Source organism: Electrona antarctica, assembly GCF_951216825.1.
Source record: "Electrona antarctica genome assembly, chromosome: 11".
In the NCBI taxonomy this organism is placed as follows: Eukaryota; Metazoa; Chordata; class Actinopteri; order Myctophiformes; family Myctophidae; genus Electrona; species Electrona antarctica.
In genome coordinates this window covers 10,504,015-10,529,607 of record NC_136792.1, presented here as the reverse complement: position 1 = coordinate 10,529,607, position 25,593 = coordinate 10,504,015, and the positions used below count along the sequence as shown (strand labels likewise).

At 44.4% G+C, this 25,593-nt stretch overlaps 3 protein-coding genes across 3 annotated transcripts; 2 read left to right on the top strand and 1 right to left on the bottom strand.

Moving 5' to 3' along the window:
• Positions 1–2,990: 2,990 nt before the first annotated feature.
• Positions 2,991–5,095, top strand: LOC306931985 (CCR4-NOT transcription complex subunit 2-like; the record flags this gene model as incomplete). The annotated part of the gene is made up of 2 exons (XM_079513690.1): positions 2,991–3,037; positions 3,781–5,095. The coding sequence occupies 2 exons, from the start codon at positions 2,991–2,993 to the stop codon at positions 5,093–5,095; spliced, it is 1,362 nt and encodes a 453-aa protein (XP_079369816.1).
• Positions 5,096–11,194: 6,099 nt separating this feature from the next.
• Positions 11,195–18,121, bottom strand: psmd8 (proteasome 26S subunit, non-ATPase 8). Its single transcript, XM_079514564.1, has 7 exons — positions 17,963–18,121; positions 17,248–17,320; positions 16,963–17,065; positions 16,145–16,310; positions 14,031–14,131; positions 13,508–13,619; positions 11,195–12,049 (listed from the first exon to the last, which is right to left on the bottom strand). The coding sequence occupies exons 1-7, from the start codon at positions 18,065–18,067 to the stop codon at positions 11,912–11,914; spliced, it is 798 nt and encodes a 265-aa protein (XP_079370690.1). The 5' UTR covers positions 18,068–18,121; the 3' UTR covers positions 11,195–11,911.
• Positions 18,122–21,236: 3,115 nt separating this feature from the next.
• On the top strand, positions 21,237–24,942 carry LOC306932641 (nucleoporin 88-like). Its single transcript, XM_079514522.1, has 2 exons — positions 21,237–21,515; positions 22,676–24,942. The coding sequence occupies exons 1-2, from the start codon at positions 21,315–21,317 to the stop codon at positions 24,644–24,646; spliced, it is 2,172 nt and encodes a 723-aa protein (XP_079370648.1). The 5' UTR covers positions 21,237–21,314; the 3' UTR covers positions 24,647–24,942.
• The last annotated feature ends 651 nt before the right edge of the window (positions 24,943–25,593 follow it).

Below are 25,593 nucleotides of genomic sequence, written 5' to 3'. Positions count from 1 at the left end.
AATGGACCCTTCCATTTGTTTACATTGTGTACACGCAGAGGTAGACATGCCAGCCCAATGCTGTGCGCGCCCATTCATAACAATTTGAATGCTGATCAATGAATGTTGGTGTGGTGTGGTATGGACCGGTATTGACCATTCGCAGACCGCGGCCATCTTGCCATCAGAGTTTGGAAGCGCTCGTTTTCAGTGAAGCAAATGTCTTGCTGCCTCTTGCATTATCTGCAAATTAAAAACAGGTGGTATACGTGCAGGGCAGTTGAGTGATGTCTAACGAGCACTTCCAAACTGCAACACTTGGAAAAAGAATCACCTGCAAGGACACAAAGTAGCTCATAACATGTCTACGGTGGATTTTTATGACACAAACACTTTGAGGATGAAAAGAGAATAATTCAAGCTTTTCGTACAGCTGCAATGTTGGTGAGTTTGACGTTGTGTGTGTATATAATACAATCAGATAGGACTTTTCTGTTTGGATGAATGGGCTGCCAATGGGAACCTTGTTATAGCACCTTGCTATTAACTTATATGGTAAGATGGCTGCGGTCTGCATATAGGTCCATAGTGTCATATAGAAATGCACTCGCAGGTGCGACATAACGTTTCAGCACCATGGACAGCAACATCTCCCCACAACTCTGCTCCACTCTGGGCCGAATGGAGGGTCGTTTCACGCATACCTGTAGAGGCCTTATGGGCTTCTTGCAAATGTTGTCCATATATATGCACGGACAATTAATTAAGATTTATATGTATTATTTTATATATGTATATGTTTTATTATGTTTTATTAATACCCGCAGTGGTTCCTAAAACGGTGTGCCAGGTGCTGTGAGGTGCTGTGTCAATTATACAATACGTTATGATTTATTTATCTATTTATAGTACTTTGTACGAACTCATTTTTCAATACAGAGGCAACTTCTTTTCTTTTTTTTATTTGCCAATTACATATAATTATGTTGGTCCTTGACATGAAATATTGAGCACCACTGATATAGAAACATGGGTATTTCAGATAACTTTCAGGATATAGAAGACATTTTTTACATTTCGACGTCAGGTCTAAATGTTGAGTATGGGTCCCCAGCATTTAGAAACTGCATGGAAGAGCATTACTGCACATCATGTTTATGGAGTATACTTATCATATTTAGTCCAAATGTGGAAATGGGCTAAATGTGCAGCAACAAATGATTCCATCAGCAGAACATTCTCAAAACTATAAAAAGTGCCCCTTGGGGCACAGGTCTCCACCAGGGCAGGTTAGGTTGTGGCCTCCTGGTGGTGCTATAATAGGACAGGTCTCCACCAGGGCAGGTTAGGTTGTGGCCTCCTGGTGGTGCTATAATAGGACAGGTCTCCACCAGGGCAGGTCAGGTTGTGGCCTCCTGGTGGCGCTATAATAGGACAGGTCTCCACCAGGGCAGGTTAGGTTGTGGCCTCCTGGTGGTGCTATAATAGGACAGGTCTCCACCAGGGCCGGTCAGGTTGTGGCCTCCTGGTGGCGCTATAATAGGACAGGTCTCCACCAGGGCAGGTTAGGTTGTGGCCACCTGGTGGTGCTATAACCTCGGGGCACAGGTCTCCACCAGGGCAGGTTAGGTTGTGGCCTCCTGGTGCCCCTCAGGGCACAGGTCTCCACCAGGGCAGGTCAGGTTGTGGCCTCCTGGTGGTGCTATAATAGGACAGGTCTCCACCAGGACAGGTTAGGTTGTGGCCTCCTGGTGGTGCTATAATAGGACAGGTCTCCACCAGGGCAGGGCAGGTTGTGGCCTCCTGGTGGCGCTATAATAGGCCACAGGTCTCCACCAGGGCAGGTTAGGTTGTGGCCTCCTGGTGGCGCTATAATAGGCCACAGGTCTCCACCAGGGCAGGTTAGGTTGTGGCCTCCTGGTGGCGCTATAATAGGCCACAGGTCTCCACCAGGGCAGGTTAGGTTGTGGCCTCCTGGTGGCGCTATAACCTCGGGGCACAGGTCTCCACCAGGGCAGGTTAGGCTGTGGCCTCCTGGTGGTGCTATAATAGGACAGGTCTCCACCAGGGCAGGTTAGGTTGTGGCCTCCTGGTGGTGCTATAATAGGACAGGTCTCCACCAGGGCAGGTTAGGTTGTGGCCTCCTGGTGGTGCTATAATAGGACAGGTCTCCACCAGGGCAGGTCAGGTTGTGGCCTCCTGGTGGTGCTATAATAGGACAGGTCTCCACCAGGGCAGGTTAGGTTGTGGCCTCCTGGTGGTGCTATAATAGGACAGGTCTCCACCAGGGCAGGTTAGGCAGTGGCCTCCTGGTGGTGCTATAATAGGACAGGTCTCCACCAGGGCAGGTTAGGTTGTGGCCTCCTGGTGGTGCTATAATAGGACAGGTCTCCACCAGGGCAGGTTAGGTTGTGGCCTCCTGGTGGTGCTATAATAGGCCAATGTGAAAAGGGTGCCATTTCTTCTTACGCCTTGGATGGCAATTGGATGATTTGAGGCATTATGTTCCAAAAATGTGTTTTGCAACAATCCACCTGTTGGTGGCGCTATAACAGGCCAATGTGAAAAGGGTGGGATATATTCCTCGGCCTAGTAGGAAAGTCCGTGAAAGATTTCATGTAAATTGCACGCTGCGTTCATGATTTCAGGCTTTTTGTTCAAAACGGGCAAATCCTGCAAACTTTGAAAGCCAATGTGAAATATCGGACAGATCCGTCTTGAACACATGACTATAGAGATTTGTGGGATTTTTGGACAGAATCTGGAGGAGTAATATCAAAAAATGTGTCACTCCTGGTGGCACTATAACAGGCCATTCTGGAAAATTTGGTGCATACTCTCTCCCCATACCTTCGGCCTGGTGGAGACAATAAAAGGATACGGAAAAACACCAAACAGGTGGATGAAACAAAGGTGCAGAAATGAAACAGCCGTGTGTTTCAGAAAGCCATTGTTCCGTTACGGGATGTTTCGTTGTATGAATGAACTGTTTGTGTGATATTTGGGAGATCATGGAACTACACTACTTCTGCTCTCTAATCAGGCACGTGCAGAGAGTGTTAGAGAGGCAGGGGCAGGAAATCCTGTTAATAGGGCACTTTTGGCCCAAAATAGCGAAAATAGCAGATCTACAAGCTCACAACACGTCGCAGCGCGATACGTTGAGAGCTTGTAGATCAGCTATTTTCGGGGCGCAACCCTGCACTCTTTATCTACTGGAGATGCGGCGTACGACACAAATTAGTTCAATGCAAAATGCTGCGTTCAAGTTCAGGAGACTTCGGAAGAAGTATTGTTGTTTTTTTTCTTTGTTTTTTTCGATTGTTATTGTAGTAGGTAAGAGTACCAATATTTGAGATAAATAAATAATCTGCAAAAAATCTGCATTACTGGTGCCAATTCAATCCAATCCTGATATGTTCTATCTAGCTTAATCTCTGCATATATCGTGAATATGCAGAGATCCATTCAACATTCATATGCGAGAACCATTCAACATTCAAACTTAGTCTGAGTATTGAGGACCCCAAGAGTGTGCAGTGTCGACTGTGAAGTCGGTAAGATCAACAGTTGTCCAGGAGCGTTGTGCGGCAACATTGTTGCCATTTTAACATACCGGTATAGCTTGAGGTGTCTGTCCATGCCCAATATGGAGATGACTGATGACATATTGATGAGGTCACCAAAGGGGTCGTCCTTCCCAAATATGGAGCTCTACGCAGACTCAGTCTGGCCTCCAATAATGGGTACTGAACTATGACTGGTGTAGTATACTGGCATCACAGATGACTAACATCTTAGACTAGCCTACAAGTACTCTCATATCACTTCTCATAATGCTTCTGCTTACTATGTCCCTCCATCACCAAGCAGGGGGACGTTTCCCATGAACATGTGGAAAGTGTTAAACAACCACTCACAGGTCAGCCAAAGCATTAGAATGGGTGGTGGCACGAACAATATGGAGAATTCTGCGCTTGTAAGTCCCAACCACAGCTCACCTAGCATCGTCTGTATGCCCGAGCAACAGCCAGCAGGCCAGCCCTTCGCCATAAACAGCACGACAGGGTTTGGAATGAACCACAATCATCAGGCCTTTGGGACGAACAGCTCCATATCGAGCGACATCTTTGGCAGAGAAGATGTGAGGGGAAATATATTAACGGGACTGGATTCAGACCTCTCCTCCTTAGTGGATTGCAGGAGTCAGAGGAAAGAAGAAGGGAGCTGTGGAAACCCAACGCAATTTGTTGGCATGGTGCCAAAACCTTCCCATGAACAAACACAGGGTTTCTCCATCTACAATGAGGACTTCCCGGCACTGCCTGTTCGCGACTTCAAGCGCCCTAACAGAAAAACCAATGTAAACTCCACTCGTCCTGGCCTCAACTACTGGCGCCCTACACTGAGCAATGATGTTAGTAAAGCCAACTTAAACTCCACTAGCAAGAGCACTGTATCCAATGCAGGTGGGCCCATGTTCCCCCGAGACACAATCTCAGCACAGAACGACCAGAAGAAAGGTATTCAGGTCTTGCCAGGTGGCCGGGTGACAAACATTCCTTCGGGAATGGTGACGGACCAATTTGGGATGATTGGATTGCTGACGTTCCTGCGAGCAGCATGGACGACGGATCCCGGAATGGTCCATTTGGCACTGGGAATTGACCCTACAACCCTGGGAATCGACTTCGACTCGACAGACAATGTGTACCCCAAGTTTGTTTCCCCTTGGGATGCATCGAATCGAGATATTGATTTCCATGTTCACATACGGGACAAGTTGCCTGTAATAAAACTTGCTCGATATGGTGAAGATCTACTGTTCTACTTGTATTACATGCATGGTGGAGAACTTCGGCGTCAGTCAGCAGAAGAGCTCTTTAACCAGGACTGGCGGTACCACAGGGAGGAGCGGGTTTGGATCACGAAGGCACGATGCACGGAGCCGACACTAAAGACAGATACTTACGAAAGGGGGACCTACTACTTCTTTGATTGGCTTAACTGGAAGAAGGTAGCCAAGGAATTTCACCTGGAATATGACAAGCTGGAAAGGAGGCCTTGTGTGCCAACAACATTGAACTACAACCCAGCCCAGCAGCAGGCCTTCTGAGTCCCAGACCTGTCCTATAGGAACTACAGAAGTTTTCCAGAAAACAGCCCTATTATAGCCACCAAGGGAGGGTGGTTGGTGTTTTTATTCCTCATGCATTTCCCTGCCTTTTCTGAATTGCTTGCTGCCCAAAAAACACCATATTCCCTATTTTCCTGTAATTGTTTTAAGCAAGGTCTGTGTTTGTTTACGTCTCTTAATCTGAAGCCTGTTGTCCAAGGCAGAAGGACTGGCAGAAGGAGTCAGGACAACCTGACTCGATTGAAGGGTTACTACATCTCATGTTTCCCAGAAGAGGACGGTCCAAATAATGGCGTGGCTCCAAACTGAATCTCGGACAACATATTCATGATGATGATGTCAGCCTTAACAGAAAAATGGAGAGACTGCATTTTTCTGTGCTTTTCATGATTTGAAAAGGCGTTGCGGTTGCGCTATAGGTAAACACAAACTATATATATTCTACTAATAAACTAATATATGTTACATTTGTTCAAAGTTGCTATCCTTTGCAGCTGTGCACTCTTGGTATTCTATCTCAACCATCTTATGACGTTGTCATCTGGAATAAATCAGTCTTAAATGTATTACAGTTGTTACAGTATAGGTTAGATGCCTTTCATTCACTCTCCAGTCCAAATATTAGTTGGATTGGACTGGAGAGTGGATGAAATGGAATTTGGAATTAAATCCCAAATTCCACAAATAACCTTTAACAAGGCAAATCTTTTAATTGAAAGGATTCCAGCTACAGTAGGTGACTTACCTCATCAAGTTGGTTGACAGAATGCCAAGAATGTGCAAAGGTTGACAGAAGTGCTGCACAGCATAAAGTAGTGTAGACTCAACTCATACACTACAAAACACAGAGAAGTACGGGCTAGCACACCCTACAGCCAGAGAGGAAACATGTCCGTGTGTCTGTATACTTGTGGAAATACTTGAAATTAGGGATGTCCCGATACACTTTTTTCGCTTCCGATCCGATCCCGATACCTCAATTTCTGTGTTAGCCGATACCGAATACCGATACCAGTGTCGTGATTTCATGTTGTGTTTATAGCTATCTAGCTATATATCTCGTGTTGTGTTTATAGCAGACTCCTCACAGTTTGGGCAACTCCAAAGCAAATTCCACATGTCCCAACATTTTATTTACCTGCCATGCCGTGTCAACCCCTTACCCCTGTGTCGGATCTGTGGTTAGACTGGCATTTTCACCGATACCCATTTTCACCGATACCGATATGACCCGATATGACAAATAAGGGCCGATCCGATACTTTTCCCGATACCGATACAGTATCGGGACATCTCTACTTGAAATGTAACTGAAGTTATATGAACAAATTCAATAAGGCTGTGATAGCACTGAAACCTTGCCCAAACTTGACATGACGGCCACAACAGTAGGCTACCTTTACCCATTTGCTTTTGAGGGGCGCTAGCCCCTCCTATATTCAGCTATAGAGGGTATGCACGTGACATCATCATCATACCCGGAAAGTTATGCGGGAACGCCTACTGAGTGGCAAAAAAACTACTTTCTGGCCTTGACAGCTCATACATCCAAACAGAAAAGTCCTATTTGATTGCATTAAATGACTTTAAACAACATTAAATTCACTTTGCCACTCGATTTGCCATTCACTTAATCACGTTATGCATGCGCATACCCTCTACTATAGTGTAGATTCTTGACCTAACACAAACATTAAATGCCATTGACAATGAATGGAAAATATGTGTCATATATGTCTGAGCAAATCCGCTATTTCTGTGTGTTAATTAACACAATACTTTTAAAATCTACAGGAGGCTAGTCATACCATGTCACAGACAACTGACGTCGTACATTGATGTCAGATGGAAGTTCTGTTCTGTTCTGCATACATTTTGTCCTAGCTTTTTGAGGGGCACTATCCCTCCAACGTCTGGCTGAACCTGAAGATTAAAAATCATTTCTCTTATTTCAATTGACTGCCATTTCATTTGAATTATGTCAGCTATATGCTTCCATACCCATGTGACATCATGTGGCAGCCGCCAGCCAAGTCTATGGACTTTCTTCGTTTGTTTGGAGCACTTTAAACAGAGTACGATGTTTGTTTAAAGATGGAGTGCCATGATCTTTGTATTTCTTCCAGTTTTTCATGTGTTTATGAGGCTGTGGGTGCGGCTTCAGTTCAGGTGGACCACCACCCACCAGGCATGACACCAGGCGTGTCAACATACAAATTACGTTAACAAATACTGTACACTTAAAAAACAATAATAATAAGAATCTAATAATAACCTTATATAATAATGATACCTGATGATCTTGTTTTAGGGTGGAGACAAATCACGGCCCATTCTGGGCGGGAACCCCTTTTGGTGTTAGCATTATGTTATGCTTTAGCTATTGAAAAATAGCAGATCGAACAACCACTGACATAGAAACATGGCTTTTTCAGAAAACTGTCAGGATGTAGAAGACATTTTTAGAATCTGATCTCAGGTCAAAAGTGTGGGATTTCATTAAATCTCTTAGTTACACCAACTCATCTCTTTAAGTACTGCATACTGCATATAGTGGGGCTGTGCCACTGAACATAAGATTCACATTGATTGATTGATTGATTGATTGATTGATTGAATCCTTTAGACAGAAATGCAAACAGCACGAATACACTTGGTGAAAAAGGATAACGCCCAAAAGTCCTGGTATGAGGACTGGTTTCCATTGAGTATTGTGTTGTGTATTCAATTCATAGAGACATAAAGACATATAATATAGACAATAATATACAATACTATATCCTAAAAATGCACCCGCTTTGGATGTTATGATCACCCCTTAATCAAGAGAATGTTCGTGATCAGCACCTTAGAAATACCCCCAGTATGTGATAATCAACATACTGGGAAATCCGGAAGTGAAACTATGGGAGTGTTTGCTTTGTGTGTCCATGACGGATGTGCGCCGTGCAGTCCGGGTGAACACAGCTAAACACCACCATCTCTAGTATGCCAGTATGGCCATATTGGCCATATTCCAACGTCCTGATAACGGTTGATTTCGTATATTTAATGCAGTGATAACGGAAAATGTTGCAGGGGTCCATTTCTGGTGTTAAGTTTACACGTTGATCAGACCAGTTTAATACCATTTGCAGACACTCAGGTGCTCTTGTTGGTAGGGCCTTAAGTTCCACATGGCTGGTGCCAAAGCAGTACAATTTCACCCCACCTCCAACACCTGTTCTCTCACCTCCAGATATACCGGTAGTTAGAGAGAAAATTTGCGAAATGTGTGGCAAATCTGGAAAAAAATGCTTACCACTAGCTTTCTTCACAAATGAACATAATACATTTGTTCCAACCCAACTCCCTTGGGAAACTTTGTGACAGTTGCTGAAAGTTGGGGTACCATTAACAACCAATATAAGGCAAAATTCCCAAAATGTCATTATGCTTTAAGTAGCATGTGACATGTCAAACTAGGGGGTTTTCATGATGCTGAATCCATTCCAAGCATTAGTTTTACACGGAAATACTCCTTGGGATAAATTCGGCCATAGCCACTTGCCCTAAATGTGCTGACCTCATCACATTTGTGATGACGGCTATGGGCATTTTTAGGCAAAGAAGTGTTTTTTGTACAAAACTAATGCTTGCAATGGATTCAGAATCATGAAAAACCTCTAGTTTGACACATCACATGCTACTTAAAGTATAATGAAATTTGGATTTGCCTTATATTGGTTGATAATGGTACCCCATCTTTCAGCAGCTGTCACAAAGTTTCCCAAGGGTGTTGGATTGGAACAAATGTATATGTGATTGTAGACACCTTTATGAAGACATCTGTGAAGAAAGCTATCGATAACCTTTTTTTCTTTTGCAGATTTGCCACACATTTCGCTAATTTTCCATTATTAATAATATAGGATCTCATCCAGCCCACTGATGTATCAAAACCGATGGCCTTCAATGTAGCAATCAGTGTATCGAGTAATTTACAGTGGCAATACTGAAAACATGCTCAAAGTGGGTTCCTTGAGAGTGGATTTCCAAACGGTCCCTTGCAGGTTTGTAACTTACTGCTCGTCTGGCCTGATGGTGACGCTAGATGCAAGGGGTCACCAAGATCAATCGGCTTTGACCTTGGGAGTATTAATGTGCACAGCTAATTGATGTCAATCTGGCAATTGTTTTTTGAAAAATTAACAAGCAAAATATTTAATGGAAGTTAAAATCAAGTCCAAAATGTCCTGTCTTCACTTTTGGTAAAACAAATGAAAATGCCAGTTAATGGTTTCAACATGCAATTAGATCTACTGCTGTGACAACTGAAGAGATTTCTGACACAATAGTGACACATGCACGTGTGCGCCTGCGCACACACACACACACACACACACACACGTTAATGTAAAGCTGTAAACCCTGGAGGAGGGTAGATGCAGTGGTTGGAGGTGGTCTCCGTGCAGTTTCATTGAGAAAATTCTGTCCCTGGTGTCAGGTAGGACACCTTGTGGTTGACAAGTAGTACTGCAAGTAGTCTTTGTTCAATTACAGGGGGTACCCCCATCACTCCAGCTCTTTGAATGAAATACTTTTTCAGGTGGGTTCGCAACATTTCTAAATCAGCTTCATTTTCAACGTTCTGGTTGCAATTTTGTCATCTCATTTTGTTTGTCTCATCACACCAATTTCACTTGTTCGGTATCCTGATCGAATAAAATTGGTATCCCGACCTGAAAATGCTTTTTTTCTGTTTAATCCATTCTAGACAGGAACCCCTTTTGGTGTTTTAAGCATTACAGTGTTATACTTTAGCTATTGAAAAAAAACAGATCTACAAGCTCGTAGTGTGGCACCGAGTGCCGCACTACAAGCTTGTAGATCTGCTATTTTTTTTTAAATCGTGAAAATGTGGCGCAAATCTTTGAATATATATTCTTTCACAGCAAACGTTTTTAACTCAAATCGTTGCTTCTGGGGGGATCCCTGGAACAACATATTTTCAGATGGGGGTCGGCGGCCAAATACATATATTTTTGGGGGTCCTTCTAAATGGGTTACTAAAGAGCTGGAGAGATACTAATCTCACTAGACTATAGCAGAGGTCAGCAAGGTTTGACCCGAGGACGAGGACCCTGATGTAAACGGGTCTTAGTGCTGTATTGACAGCAACGATAACATATTTATTCAAAGTTTTTGCAGAGGAAGCGAACTGTTGAGGTATGGAACACACTTTTTTTTAGCAAAAGGCCGATGCACACCTCAGAAGGCTAGTGACAGGTGTGTAGGGCAATACTTAAAAAGGGTATCTTTGAAAAACAAAGGGTCCCGCACACCACCAGACACTTGCCAAAATGTTGCTCTTTATTGGCGTTTCGGTCGATTAGGACGATTAGACCTTCATCAGTTAGGATTGTCTGTCCTGATGAGGGTCTAATCGACCGAAACGTCGAACCAATAAAGAGCAACATTTTGGCAGGTGTCTGACAGTGTGCGGGACCTTTTTTGTTTTTCAAAGATACCCTTTTTGAGGTATGGAACACAGAAAACATAAAAAATGCTGCTATACTACTAGGTTCAAGCTGAGGCTGTCGGTCTGTTTAATGTGGATTTTAATTGATAAGTCCCGGAAAAGACGCACTGTGATTGGCCAGTAGTCAGTCCCTGCCAGGAGTGGCAGTGACACAGCTTGCCTACCGCACTTCCGGTGCACTTCCGCCCCACTTCCGCCCCAGTGTAAATTGTTCAGCACTCCGTCGTGTCACATCGCTCCAACGAACTGCAGCAACCAATGAGGCATATATTTTTTTAAATATCTCCCTCTTAACGACGTCTCCATTTTCTTCAACCGGTTGAATGTTGGAATGCACACAACCTGTTGTGAACCAGGCTAGCACAGCAAACACTTACAGCTTCTATACAGCTGAGGGAGAAGCAACAGAGGAGGTTCTCACTGATGAGACAGACACATTCATTGTATTGTAAACATTTTCAGAATGGTCAATGGGCTTACGCTTTGTAAACAGTTTCCAATTGAATGATCCAAAATAGAGAGCTACAGCTCATGATCAAATTAAGGCAAAACATACATCTGTTGGAAAAAAGAAACGTTTATTTTTAATAACCTGTTGCAAACAGATATTTGCCCATTTCCAGATCAAAACAAACCATCGAGGGGAGGACAAGAATTTACCATTTGGAAAACACTCGCAAACGTCAATGGCAAATAATTCTGTCAGTTGCTAGGATACAAGACAAGGGCAGCAAAACACCGTTTTGTGAGCGCTACTGGAGAGAGAAAAATAAACTTTGTATACAGAAGCAATTTGCTTATAGTAGGAAGGGGGGAAAGAAATATGTGGCTAGGCTTGTTTGACATGGGAATTAAAAGTCACAGCGTGGTCAATCACACATGGGGTTGAGAAACGTATAGCCTGATCCAACGCTCTTTAACCTTCCTGACATCAGTTTAGACTTTAGATGATCCCAGAAAAAGAAACATCCCTCCAGTGTTGGATGGATAGATGATCAAAGACGTGTTGGATCAAAGACGACATCTTCAGACACTTGACCTCGCCATCGACTTTCAAAAGGGGTGGATATTAACCCAACTGACAGGACACAAGAGCGATGTTTCACTTTAATAGCTTGTTTTAAATTTAGGCAACAAATTAAACTAGTCTGGCAATATGTAAACGCAGGTCCTTTGGGGAAAGTCCCATGTTTGCAAGTCAATTGTTTTCTACTGTATCGGCGGCGTGTTGTGTGTCGTCTGTGCATGTTGTCGGCGGAGTTCCTGGGGGCGGATTACACAATCATTTCCAGCTGTCGTGCGTATTCGATGACTTGCTGTGCCAGCTCCGTGGAGGGGATGGTCACCTCCTCTGTTCTCTGCTGCTGACTGCTGAACGAGTAATAGCCATCTGGGCTCTGAGTCCAGCCTCTCTGGGGGGGGGGGGGGGGGGAAGAAGCACAATGTACACCATATGAAATTGCGAATATATTTTGGACATAAAAAAAGGTTTCTGATTCAACATTCCTGATTTGTATGTTAAAGAAAAAAGTTCAACTCAACAGCCACTTTAGTTTTTTATTTATTGCTGTTGAAACAGTATGCAATCTCATGTTTTATTAAGGTAAATATTTATGTAACCCCCAATTTCCTTTTAATTTGCATTAATTCCAAGATATCCCTGTTCATTCTCATATGTTCTTATTTCCCCCCCATCAAACATTTCCACCTGTATGTTCCCCAAATTCCGCTACCCTAGCCAGTAGCCAGGCCAACTACCAAGCCAATCGGGCGCAAGCTGTTGGCTATGGCATCTATAGTCCTTCTGGCAGAAGCTGGCCACCGAAATGCCAACATGTCAAACTTGATGATCCATGGATGTAATACGTCTCTTAGATACATCAACAAGTGTTGTTTAACCAATTTGTGATGCTTATTTATAATGAGTGCCTAGACGAACACACTGCAGACACACTGCATAGAATGATTAGAGATAAAACCAAGTTTAATCAGAGCATCGAATGCTCCAGTAGAAGTGTCTACTGGCCTACCGCAACCGTCTCCAGCGCCAAACATATTGTGACGATTGTGAAATTCAGTAGGCTGCATTCCGCGTTGATCACGGCTACCGTTTTGACACCGACGACGAGTGTTTTCCGACATTACTAACCCTAAATCTAACAACCAACTCTAACCTCAGTCTTAACCGGCCACATACATTCCCTAATCTGAAAATCCCCTAACCCCATTCAGTGATTTGAAAAAAATAGAAGAAAAAAAAAAAAAACGGTCCGCCCGGTAACAAGACACTCTACAGTGGGGGGGTGGGGGACACAACAGGCCAACAGCACGTGCACCAAGGCCCGCCCCCACTCGATCGTGATTGGAGGAAGGCCTCTCTCATCCTGATTGGACACGTCTGTTCAACACAAAGAGAGACACATGCAGCTTGTTGGTACTGTGTCAGACCGTGTGTTATTTCTGTGTGCCTCCTGGTGGACATATTGCCTCCCTGGAACAACATATTTTCAGATGGGGGTCGGAGGCCAAATAGCCTACATATAATTCTAGAGGTCCTTGACATGAAATAGTTTGAGAACCACCGACATAGAAACAGGTTTATCAGAAAACGGTTTATTTAGAAGCCATTTTAGAATCATCCTCGGGTCTAAATGGGTTAACATGGATTCTATCCTCACTGACATCTTGTGTTTACCAACAATGACTTGTATCAACGTCGACTCACTGGCCTTGGAATGCATCGGGATCGCCCAGGAGGAAGTTACTAATGTTGCTCTGGAGAGTTTAGTCTGGAGCTCTCTGGTGGAGCTGTTGCCCCCGCGACCCAACTACGGATAAGCGTTTTAGAATGTCATTCAATGATTACCAACCTTCTTGGCGTATTCTGTCATCTTCTTTGGAGTGTTGAAGAAAAGCACACGCGAGGCTTCATTGAACTGGATCTGCTCGTATGCCTTCTCTATACAACCAGCAATCTCATCGCTGCAATTCAATGACACAAAATGCACATGTGGTGGAGGATGAACTACACAAAAATCACTCATATTTCAACGCTTCACCAAAATCATCACTGTACAAGTAACACAGATACAGTGAACAGCCAAGTCTTAAGCCAACGTTATTTTATATATATACATACTACACCAACAATCTATTTAGTCCATCTTAAAAGGGTGAGGCACTCAAACTGATTCAAAGCAGAGTTGTACGTGATAATATAGTACAACTGTGACATTGATACATTTTGTTTGACTGCAAGCCAGATCATATATAATATAGATCATATATATAATATAGGTTGCTCAAAATGACTATGTAAAGTAAACAACCAGTGAGACAGCAGTGCGGAAGACAGTGTGCAGAATGGACACCGGGTGCACAGGAACTACTAACCGAATCGTGTCGAGCAGAATGTCTATGAAGAAGGTGTAGCTCTCGGCTGGGATGTTTCCTTTAGCCAGAAACACCTTGTTGTAGCTTCCCTCCATCAGGTACTGCAAAGACCACGAGAGACAGCACAAACTTACTACTGTACATACACAACAATTATAAACCGTGTTTAGAGACAAAGAAAACACGTTTGGATATAGAATTTTCCGTATACCTGTATTTATTAATTAAATGGACATTACCGTGGAAAGAATTTCATTCAGCACAAGCTAGAATCAGCCAAACCTGTCCTGTACAGTATCAAATAGCCAATCTACAAGCTCACAATGCAACAGGTTGTGAGCTTACATCTAGTATTTTCAATTATGACATTGACAGAATAGGGATGCTAAGGTGTGCGTTTAAAGCTACAATCCACAAGGTGCATGTTCTCTCGTGAGACGTATAATTGCAATGATGTCTGAATTACAATAAAGATGGCGGTGCATCTAGAGTAGAGGGCTGCAACGGGCAAAGGGCCCATGGTGCCCGCAGGTCGGGCGCAGGCGGTCAAGATCAAATCAGCGGAACCCCGCAAAATCCCACATCCTCCCGCAATTAACCAGATAGAGTACAGACTAGAGCTTATAAACACTTTAGCAAAACATGATGTCTGATGAGAACGTATAATTTCCCTACTGCGTTGGACAAGCAGTGGACTTGGAGTCTCACTCTCTCCAACAGACATCTTCAGGCACGCTCCCAAAGCTGCCGCACCTGTCAATCATTAGTAATCACTCTGTGAGAGGTTTTTTCCAACGGAGCGACGAGGACTTTATTTTCCCCGTGACGGACATTCTCTCTTCTAAACCCCTTTTTGCTTTTCGCTGCATGTGTGCGGCACTCAGCAATAGCGTGAAACAGAACACAAAGATGAGTACAATTTGTTTTATAACCAGTAACCATCAGCACGCAGCACCTCTCTCTCTCTCTCTCCGTCTCTCCATCCACCGTGTGCACACTGCTGCGCAGTGTCCTTGACACATAATATAATAATAATTATAATAGGCCTAATATAACACTTTCCCTCTATATGTAACTGTGATCAGCTCCTCACACAAACTCCTCTCTTGTGCATGCACACCTGCTCAATCTCAGCAACTGTTTGGATTTAAATTAATTTTTTTATCTCAATGGAAATATTGCTGGTTTAGCGGGACTAAAGGATACAATTGCGGGATGGTGCGGGACTATAGTGGGACTCTTTTTTTGTTGCGGGCGGACAGGCGGTCACTTGCGGGCGGTCAAAAATGAAATCATTGCGGGAGCGGGCGGTATTGGTCTGAAATTCTATAACTTTACCAACTTGTTTTGTAAAGTAGCAGCTTTTGTAACCCAATCGCCTCCATGCTGTCGCTAAATATCCTGTACACTGCAGTGTTATTGTGTGTAACCTTCAGCATTTGATAAATGTGATTGTCTGGCCATATTGCGATAAGGGCTTCCATCTCTTCACTAGACCACGTCTGACGACGGGACATCTTTATGCTGCGTAATGATGCATTCTCCTTCCTCGTGGTGTGCCAAATACCAACTTCTTCATCCCACAATGGCACATTTTTTGGTTCATCCCCTATATTTGAGACGATTGCATTCACACCTGCGGTGATCCGCCCTCTAGCGTGCTTGGAAGCGAAGCAAGACCCACGATTGTTTTGCCGATCTAGAATGTGTTTGATCCACGCCAGAATTGAGCCTTCACACCTGCCAAACAAAGCACACTTTCCACCAATACGCAGCAGGATTCATTTTAAAATCGCAGAAAAACATCCTGGTGTGAATGTAACTTAAATGTCTCAATAGAAGAGTAGGCAGACCATGATCTCCAACCACTGCAGATGTGCTGGTTATATTGGATTTTAACATAAACTCTAACATACAGATTGGTTTATTTATTCATTAAAATAAGTCCCACTTCCACTTAAATCGTTAGAATAATTTGTCATAAAACAAAAGCCAATGGTGGTGCTTCTAGATGTGCTATTATAATGATGAATCATATATATATATTTTGCCCTTAATGACATCCCCAACACATGGATTCCAGGTTGAAAGGTTGTTAAGGACGTGTGTAGCACCTGCTCTAAAGAAACGGGGTGTCTGATGTAGACGTTGGTCTGGATGTCTCGTGCGCTCAGCCTCTCCAGTTCTGTGTGGAACTCAGACACACGGTTCTGGGAGAGCAGGAACAGAAGATTCAGGCCCAGCAACTGGTGCATGTAGGTCGACTCGGGCAGCTCATCTCTGGGTGGAGAAAGGGGAAAAAAGTGACACTTCAGATGTCACAACACCGTCAAGGAATTTATACTTCAAACATCGGAGTAAACTCATGATAAAATTAGAACACAATCAATGTCATTCTGGGTACCAAACCATGAAGACCATATGGAAGGCGAAGGAAATTCCTATTTCCCTCAACAGACACATATTTATCCGTTCATACACACAAAGTATACAGATACACAAGTGTAACACAGCCACAAACTTGCTACTTTAATCAAGTAGATCTAATCGAAACGAACAAACCCCCCCAGGCTTTTTGTTATCTTTTTAGCATATTATGTTTACTGTACTGCCATACTGTTTTTTCCTATATACACACACAGGTTTAATGTTTGGTCTTTAGTTCAATGTTTGTTTTGTAAACGCCATTGTCAAATGTCAATGAAGGGAAAATTTACACCATAATGTGCCTCATTACATCATATTTCCTCTTTATTGTTAATGGCGTTTAATGTTTGTGTTTCATCACCATTACATCACCTAATCAACATGAGTTAACTTTAATATATCACTTCACACGGGTGTGATTTTTAAACGAATACAATATTCAATCAATAATAATAATAATAATAATAAACTAAGCGGAAAAACATGGTCAGAAAGGTTCCATTACTTGTAATCAAAGTAGTAACATTTGATCTGGGCCATGTATCTCTCAAAGGAAGGAATGTCCTTCTTGAGGATGCTCCACAATGCTCCGATCTCCAGAACATCGCCTGAAAGAGAGTAAATGATAAATCCTCAGAATTAATTGCAAATCTGTCTTTATCATTTATTAATCTACACCACAATAGTGTTCCTTGCTTAAAGTTGTCAGCTTGTAGATCCTGCTCTTCAAGACAACAGATTATGAACACGGCTTTTAGCTTGTTAACTTGTAGAGTAAAGAAATACTCACGGGCCAGGATGAGCTGCTGCTTAGTAAGCTTGGTCCCAGACGTAGGCAAAAAGTTTAACTCCAATAACGATATCTGCAAAGACCAGGTTTCAATACTTCAAACCACAATGGCAATAACCGTTTTATTATTCTTTAGATTGTTTTGTAATATAGGCTATAAAGACATCAAATATTTCCAACAGTACTAGTCTAGTGGCTAAATAGCTCTAAATTCTGATAATACGAATACTGTGCTTGCTATGTTTTTTTTGTCTCCAGAAAACTTTTTTTTTAGGTCGGGATACTAATTGTATCCTACCAGCAGAGAGAACTACAGAGTACAGGATGAATACGTAAGTGAATGGCACCAAGAAATGATCAGAGAAATTTGGAATCCTGGAATTGGAAACCCACCTGAAAATGTAAGTTCTGTTATTAAAGAGCTGCCCTGTTCCTGAACTAAAGCTAAAAATGATTACAATCAGAATCATAGAGCTTTAATCGTTTTTGTATAAACCAAAACATATCACATAGGCTACCCCATCTTTAATGCGTTACGTTGATTATTTCATATTTTGGTGATCACAGTGATGTGTCAAACGTCCTAGCCAGCTGAGCTAGCCTCCTCGACGTGCTAAAGCTAACTAGCTCGCCTCTTGTTTACAGAACAGTAAATAAATACACGTTCAGATATCCTCAACACGATGTCGTGTGTTTGTTTGTTTGTGTGTTTTACCTTCAGTTTGGTCAACAGCTCTCCACATTTGCTGATGTTGGGGTTCTTCTTGTTCCACTCCGACTTCAGAGATTCATACAAACCTGCTGTTTCTTTCAGCGCCATGGTGATTCTGCAAAATATACGACACCGGCCGTCGGAATACGGCAAATGGGCTGTCGTAAAACTACGATTATACCCCGTGGTACGACGGTGTCGAGCGCCACAAATAACAAAAAATAGACAATAAAATCAAAATAAACACTGTACATAAACTGTCAAAATGCAGCACATGTAGGCTACGTCACATTATTATAAAATACAACTTTATTTATTTATTTATTGCGACCGCAAGTCGCATTGATTGATTGATTGATTGAAATATTTATTAACAGTTTGCAGAATTACAGTACATTTCAAGCACAAACTCAATACAAAGACTGTTAACTGTGAGTGGACGACCCAATTAAGCATTACACTTGTTTACAAGAGGGTCCACCATGTTCAATTCATCAAAACATTTAGAGACGTACAAATAGACACTTCTAGCCTATAGCCAAAGAACAGAACAGGAATTCATCATAAAGGAGGTAAAAAGGGAAAAGAAACATATACAGTGAGGGGAAAAGGGGGGGGGGGGGGCGGTGGGGGGGATTCAGATTTTACAGGGGCCAGTTTCTAATTGCAGCCGTCCGTAGGTGCCCTTTGAGAGCGCATTTACTATGAAAACGTGCATTTTCCGCCAGTCCGTCACCCCATGCCTCCATATATGGACAATGCCTCGTGACATCACGTGACATCATCAGGGATGGAGATCCCTGATGATGCCATCAATCAATCAATGAGATGTCATCAATATTACCGGTAAGCCCATATATGGGAATGCCCGGAGATCCCTGATATCATCAATATTGGCCAGCAACTCTACATCTGACCTCAAACCTCAAACCCTTAGATCTCCATATATGGAGCTGAGCTGTTCTGACATTCCATATGTTGATCCTTCCCCATCCATCCTTCCTCTTCGACGTCTACCTTTTGAATGATACCTATCCATTCAAACTCTAGATGGGCACGAGCCCGCCCCAAAGTTATTAGTGCAGCCACGCCCGGCAGCCGGCGAGTTCTAGCCAGTTCTCAACAGGCCTGAAAGTGAAAATGAAGGCCCGGCCCTACATGGGCCCTCACCAAACCCTGTACACTCAAGAGCTGCCACACTTAAAGGGACACTTCACCCTTTTTGCAAAAAAAATATATGTTAATGACATTTAGAAGCTTTAGAACACTTTCCTGGGGTCTTTGTGTGTGTAATATGTGGTTTTAGATATTTTAGATTGTAGCAGTGAGCCTGGTGTCTCTGATGTCATGGACACTGGGCTCCCTTCCTTCCTGGACTACAATTCCCATAATTCTTTGGTGAACTGCTCCTCCTTGTGGATAGGGGGAGGGCTGTCTTACTGAGACAACATGTAGTCCAGGAAGGAAGTGAGCCGAGTGTCCATGACATCAGAGACACTGGGCTCACTGCTACAATCTAAAATATCTAAAACCACATATAACACACACAAAGACCCCCAGGAAAGTGTTCTAAAGCTTCTAAACGTCATTAATATGTATTTTTTTTGCAAAAAGGGTGAAGTGTCCCTTTTAAGGCTCATTCATAGTCTGGATTTTCGGTGGTGGGGTGACCACCGAACTACAACATGACGTCACGAGCCGCGGTGAAGAGCAAACCACCGCCACCGCTCTAGCCCTTCTCTCTGTTTTTACTCACCACCGCTCAACGTTATTTCAGCTCCGGTGGTCAGCTCACCACCGAAAATCCAGACTATGAATGAGCCTTTAACGTTTTAGGTGGTGATAATTTATCACCTTTTCAGGTGATATTAGTCGAGGCCATCATACTCGAGGTGATGTCCTTAAGCATTGACCCCGCCTCCCTCTGCAAAACCAAGGGGACCGCCGACCCAACTTCTAGACCAATCAGTGAACGAGGTGATCACACCTGTGTGAACTGAGTGGTGCAACTCCCCCCCCCCCCCCTCTCTCTCTCATTAGCAGGCAACAGTGCAGCACTATCTCTCTCTCTCTGTTTCTGCCACTTTTTCCCCTACTGCTACTCATAGTCACATAGTCACATAGGTTAACACGGACATTGCTGTTCCTTGGAGTGGTTGCACCACTCAAAAACAGAGAGATGTGTAGGGGTGAAGCGGTGATAGCTGATCACCGCGACGAGTGACGTAATGTTGTAGTTTTATAAACCATAGAAAACTACACCGTGGTGATAATCTATCACCTCAAACTGGACTATGAATACGCCTTTAGATCTCAATATATGGAGCTGACCTGTTCTGACATTCCATATGTTAATCTGACCTCATCAAACCTTGTACACTCAGCCCTATATCTTGCGCCACCCCTTACCCTGGGCCCTTATCCCTAAACGTATTTGCCATTTTTTTTTACTATTAGTACAAATAGCCGATCTACAAGCTAACAACGTTAGATGTAGATTGGCTAGTTGAACTATTTTGAAATGTTTTAAAATAGTACAAAATGGCAAATAAGTTTAGGGATAAGGGCCCGGGGTGGCGCAAGATGGAGCCCTCAAGACACTCTCCACATATGACCAGTACAGAATTCATTTCATATGTTGATATGACCCCCCATGCCAAAGCGCCAGCGCTCGCTCAGCAGTCTGCCGTCACCCAGGCGGACGCGTGCACGTGACCTCAGGGCGTCTTACTGGTATGATGCTTTAGCATATTAAATGTTTCGATGAATTGAGTACAAAGGACCCCAATGGAAACAAGCCATAGCTTTACCCTATACTTCCCTGTGCTTGTCTTTGCAAACTGTTACTATAATGAAGTATGATAAGTATCCATTCCAAATCAATCAGCAAGGTAAACGTTGTTTCCCTAAAATATGAATCCCCCACCCACCCCTTTTTCCCCTCACTGTATATGTTTTTGTCCCCCTTTTTTACCTCCTCTATGGTGATTTCCTGTTTTTGGCTATAAGTGTATATTTGTACGTCTCTAAATGTAATGATGAAGATTGAACATGTTGGACCCTATTGTAAACAAGTGAAATGCTTTATGGTGTCGTCCACAGTTAACAGTCTTGTATTGAGTTGCAATCAATAAATCAATGAATCAATGAATCAACCAATCAACCAATCAATGAATCAATCAATCCCTATATGCTCCAGTCCAGTTGGTGGCGCCAATGCATCTAAACTGTTTTAACCACCAGAGTCTTGCTTGATGATGGCTCCCCAAAAGCAGAAGAAGAAAGACGGCCGCACAGGCGCACACGACTGTCGCAAAAACAAAACTCATACAGCCAGTAAGAAGACGCGGGCAAGATGGCGGCGTTCGCCGGAGAGCGTTGGCAGAATGAGCTGCCGAGTCACTCGGTGTTCAGCAAACTTCGGGAGAGCCTCGCCGCCGAGCCCAGCGCGAGCGACAGAGGAACCAGCACCAAGAACTTGACGTTCTGTCTGAACGGAGACCTGTTCGTGTGGGACGACTCCAGCCGCGTGTTCTACACCACCAACCTGAGACAGGTCTGTGTCTCCCCATCAGTCTCCTCCTCACTCAGCACTCTTGCACATCTGATCTTTCCATTCAATTCAATTTAGAGGGTTAAAAAGTTGGCTTGAGAAAAACATTCGTTCATTTACAAGGGGTCAAACAAAACGATCAAAACACATTAGAAATGTTTAGGGAATACTAGTCACGTCACGTGTAAACAGAGCTGCTGCGTGCTTGCCTGTGTCGCACACATCATGCCCACACTTTACTGGTAAAGGGAAACTTACCGGTAAGTTCCAAACCCCGCCGAAAATGGCTTTCAAATGTTCGCAACATGTTCAGGACAGGTCGTGTCGTGACGCCCCAAAATAACCGTATGCACCGTGGACGTTAACCCTGGCTATGTGGAGTGGGTGGACCCCTCATCCTGAGGAGTTGAGGCATTACATTTTCGGTTCCACGGATACATAATGAAAATGCTAAAATAGCAGACCTACAACAAGCTTGTAGATCGGCAATTTTCAAAATTCCTTGTTATATTATTTAACAATTTGGAGAAAGTTTGACCAGTTTTTATAGTATAATCTGTTGATTACTTTTGGTCTTTTGCTTTTTTTGGTATTAAAAAGGTCTTAAAATTAAGTCTTAAATTAAGACTTCACTGTCTTCAAAATCAGGTCTACAAGCTCAGTGACAAGTTGTGAGTTTGTAGATTGGCTGTTTTCTGCAAGCCAAAGCTTTAGTGCCATATCTGATCATATTATGCAATAATAAGTCTGTCCTAGTTGACAATGACAACCATGGCTCAATGAAGCCATATCTGAGCTGTTAGCTTTTTATATATATATATATATATATATATATATATATATATATATATATATATATATTGTTTGTTTGCACCTACAAGACAATGGTAGACTCAGTCATTCCCCCAAATACCTGTATGCATGTCTCAAAGAATATGGTGTAGCTACTAGCTAAGCTTACGACGGACAGAGTGCTGTACAACCGCACCATCACTTCTCTTTGACTGCACTTGTCCTGTGTAGAGTTTTTTTTTAGGAATCTGCTGTAGTGTATATGTTCTTTTGTATTTGCTTACTCTTATTGCTGCAGCATGGGTGAAAGCCGAAGCAATATTTTCCACTTTGTGCGATTGAGTAAAATGTAATCTTTGAAATCTCAACAGCTCAACTCTGAAGAGGAGGGCCAGGAAAGCGGGACCCACCACCAGACCCTGCTATGCATCAACCCCCCGCGTTTCGAAGTCAGCCAGGTTCTGCTGAGTCCGACGCAGCACCACGTTGCGCTCGTCGGCCAGCGGGGCGCCACCGTCCTCGAACTCCCGCAGCGATGGGGCAAGAGGTCTGAGTTTGAGGGCGGACGGGCCAAGATCAACTGCAAGACTGTTCCCGTGGCGGAGCGCTTTTTCACCAGCTCTGCGTCCGTGAGCATGCGGCAGGCGGCCTGGTACCCCAGCGAGACGGAGGAGCCGCACCTGGTGCTGCTCACCTCGGAGAACACCATCAGGTTCTACAGCCTGAAGTCGCCCCAGATCCCGGCCAAGGCGCTGTCCGTCTCCCAGTCTGACGAGGACAGCGGCGTCCAGGCGATACGTTCCTACGCGGCGTCTCTCGGCGAGATAGCGGTGGCGTTCGACTTCGGCCCGGTGTCGAGTGGTCCTCGGCAGCTCGTGGGCCAGCGCTCTAAAGAACTGCTCGTGTACCCGCTGTACATCCTCTATGAGAACGGAGAGATGTACTTGAGCTACGCCAGCCAGGCGAGTGGAATGACCGTCAGCAAGCCCACGGGGCCTCTGCCCATGTACCCCGCGGCTGAAGATAACTACGGCTACGACGCCTGCGCCATCCTCTGCTTGCCCTGCGTGCCCAACATCCTGGTCATCGCCACAGAAACGGGGACCCTCTACCACTGCGTGGTGCTGGAGGCGGACGAAGAGGAGGAGACGACGGGGGCGGTGGAGCGGTGGGCGCGGGGCTCCGACGCGGTGCCGTCTCTGTACGTGTTTGAATGCGTCGAGCTGGAGCTGACCCTGAAGCTGGCCACCGGGGATGACGAGGACCCCCAAGAATCCGACTTCACCTGTCCCATCAGACTTCACAGAGACCCCCTGTGCCAGCACAGGTACCACTGCACCCACGAGGCCGGCGTCCACAGCGTGGGTCTCACCTGGTTCAACAAGCTCCACAAGTTCCTCCAGTCGGACGAGGAGGACAAAGACAGTCTGCAGGAGCTGGCGGCGGAGCAGCGCTGCATCGTGGAGCACATCCTCTGCACGAGGCCTCTCTGCACCAGTTCGCCGGCGCCGGTGCGTGGCTTCCTGATCGTGTCGGACCTGTCCCTCGGCGCCACCATGATCTGCATCACCAGCACGTACGAGTGTCTCCTGCTGCCCCTGCTGAGCTCCATCCGTCCCCCCTCGCCGCCCCTGCTGTGCTCCCACCCGGGCGCGGGGCCGCCCAGCTCCCCGCTACGCGGGCTGGCGGACGACTCCATCGAGCAGCACATCCGCAACATCCTGGCGCGCAGCTCCACCAACCCCTTGATGCTGAAGGCGGGTGACAAGAACACGTCGCCCCTGCCCGCCGAGTGCCTGCAGCTCCTCAGCCGCGCCACGCAGGTCTTCCGCGAGGAGTACATCCTCAAGCAGGACATGGCCCGCGAGGAGATGCAGCGGCGGGTGAAACTGCTGACGGGCCAGAAAAACAAGCAGCAGGAGGAGATGACTCTGTGCCGCGAGGATAAGAAGAGCCTGAGGGAGGCGGCGGAGAGGCTGGCCGACAAATACGAGGACGCCAAGTACCGCCAGGAGGCCATCATGGGCAGAGTGAGGCGGGTGCTGGGCAGCCTGCGCAGCCAGCTGCCCGTGCTGTCGGACAGCGAGAAGGACATGCGGAAAGAGCTGCAGTCCGTCAGCAACCAGCTGAAGCACCTGGACAACGGCATCAAGCAGGTGCACACCAAGATGGAGTATCAGAAGAAGCAGGTGGACAAGGGCGCCAATGCGGCCAAGGCGACCGGCGTCTCCCTCAACGCGCAGCAGAGGAAGTGTGTCCAAGGCGTCCTCAAAGAGCAGGGGGAGCACATCGCCGACATGATGAAACAGATCAAGGATGTCAAGAACCATTTCAGTTTCTGAAGCAGCGTGTGTTAATTGAACTCGGGAGTGTAAAAAAATGTTTCCGGGTCCCATTTTTACTATCTGTTAAGCGCTTAACAGTCAACATTGACACATTAGTTTTCATGTGAAAACCTAATAGATACATTTCTTCTATCAGTGCTTGGTCTCACCAACAGAATGTGTGGCATGTTTGGAATGGGTTATTGACTTGGGAAATGTTTTGAATACAGTCGATGTATATTCAATATTTTATATTCAATATGTTGTTTTGTATGTTTCTTTGGAGAGTAAAATAAACATTCTTGTAGTCCCTGCATCATGTCATTGACTGAATATTTTCTAAATTCTTGAAATTAAAATCTTAAAGCCTTAAAAGAACAAATTAAATGGGGTATTTATGACACATGAAAACAAATTAAAATGTACTTTGAGAGCAGGGGGTTCTGGTATCAGCAACAAGCAGTAAGACTGAAATGGGAACATTTAAGAGTAGTCAAGAGTCAATACAAATAAAATAGGTTAGGTCCTGACACTAACTGAATGAGTATGTACAGTATCAATATATACGTATGGATGTACAGTCTCACCGATACATGTCCATTGGCAAATATATGAATGCATATTACAGAGTATCAATAGAATGAATAATGATGTACATTATAGATGTCAACAGTATCTGGGTATGTACAGTCTATAGTGCACATGCACTGTTGAGAGATACATTAGTTAATTTATCTGCCTAACCCATTTTGAGCGGGAACCCCTTTTGGTGTTTTAAGCATTGTTATGCTTTAGCTGTTGAAAAATAGATCTACAAGCTCATAGTGTGGCACCAAGTGCTGCGCTATGAACTTGTAGGTCTGCTATTTTTTGAAAAATCGTGAAAATGTGGCGCAAATCTTTGAATATATATTTCAGAGCGAACATTTTTAACTAAAATATTTGCTTCTGGGGGGTCCCTGGAA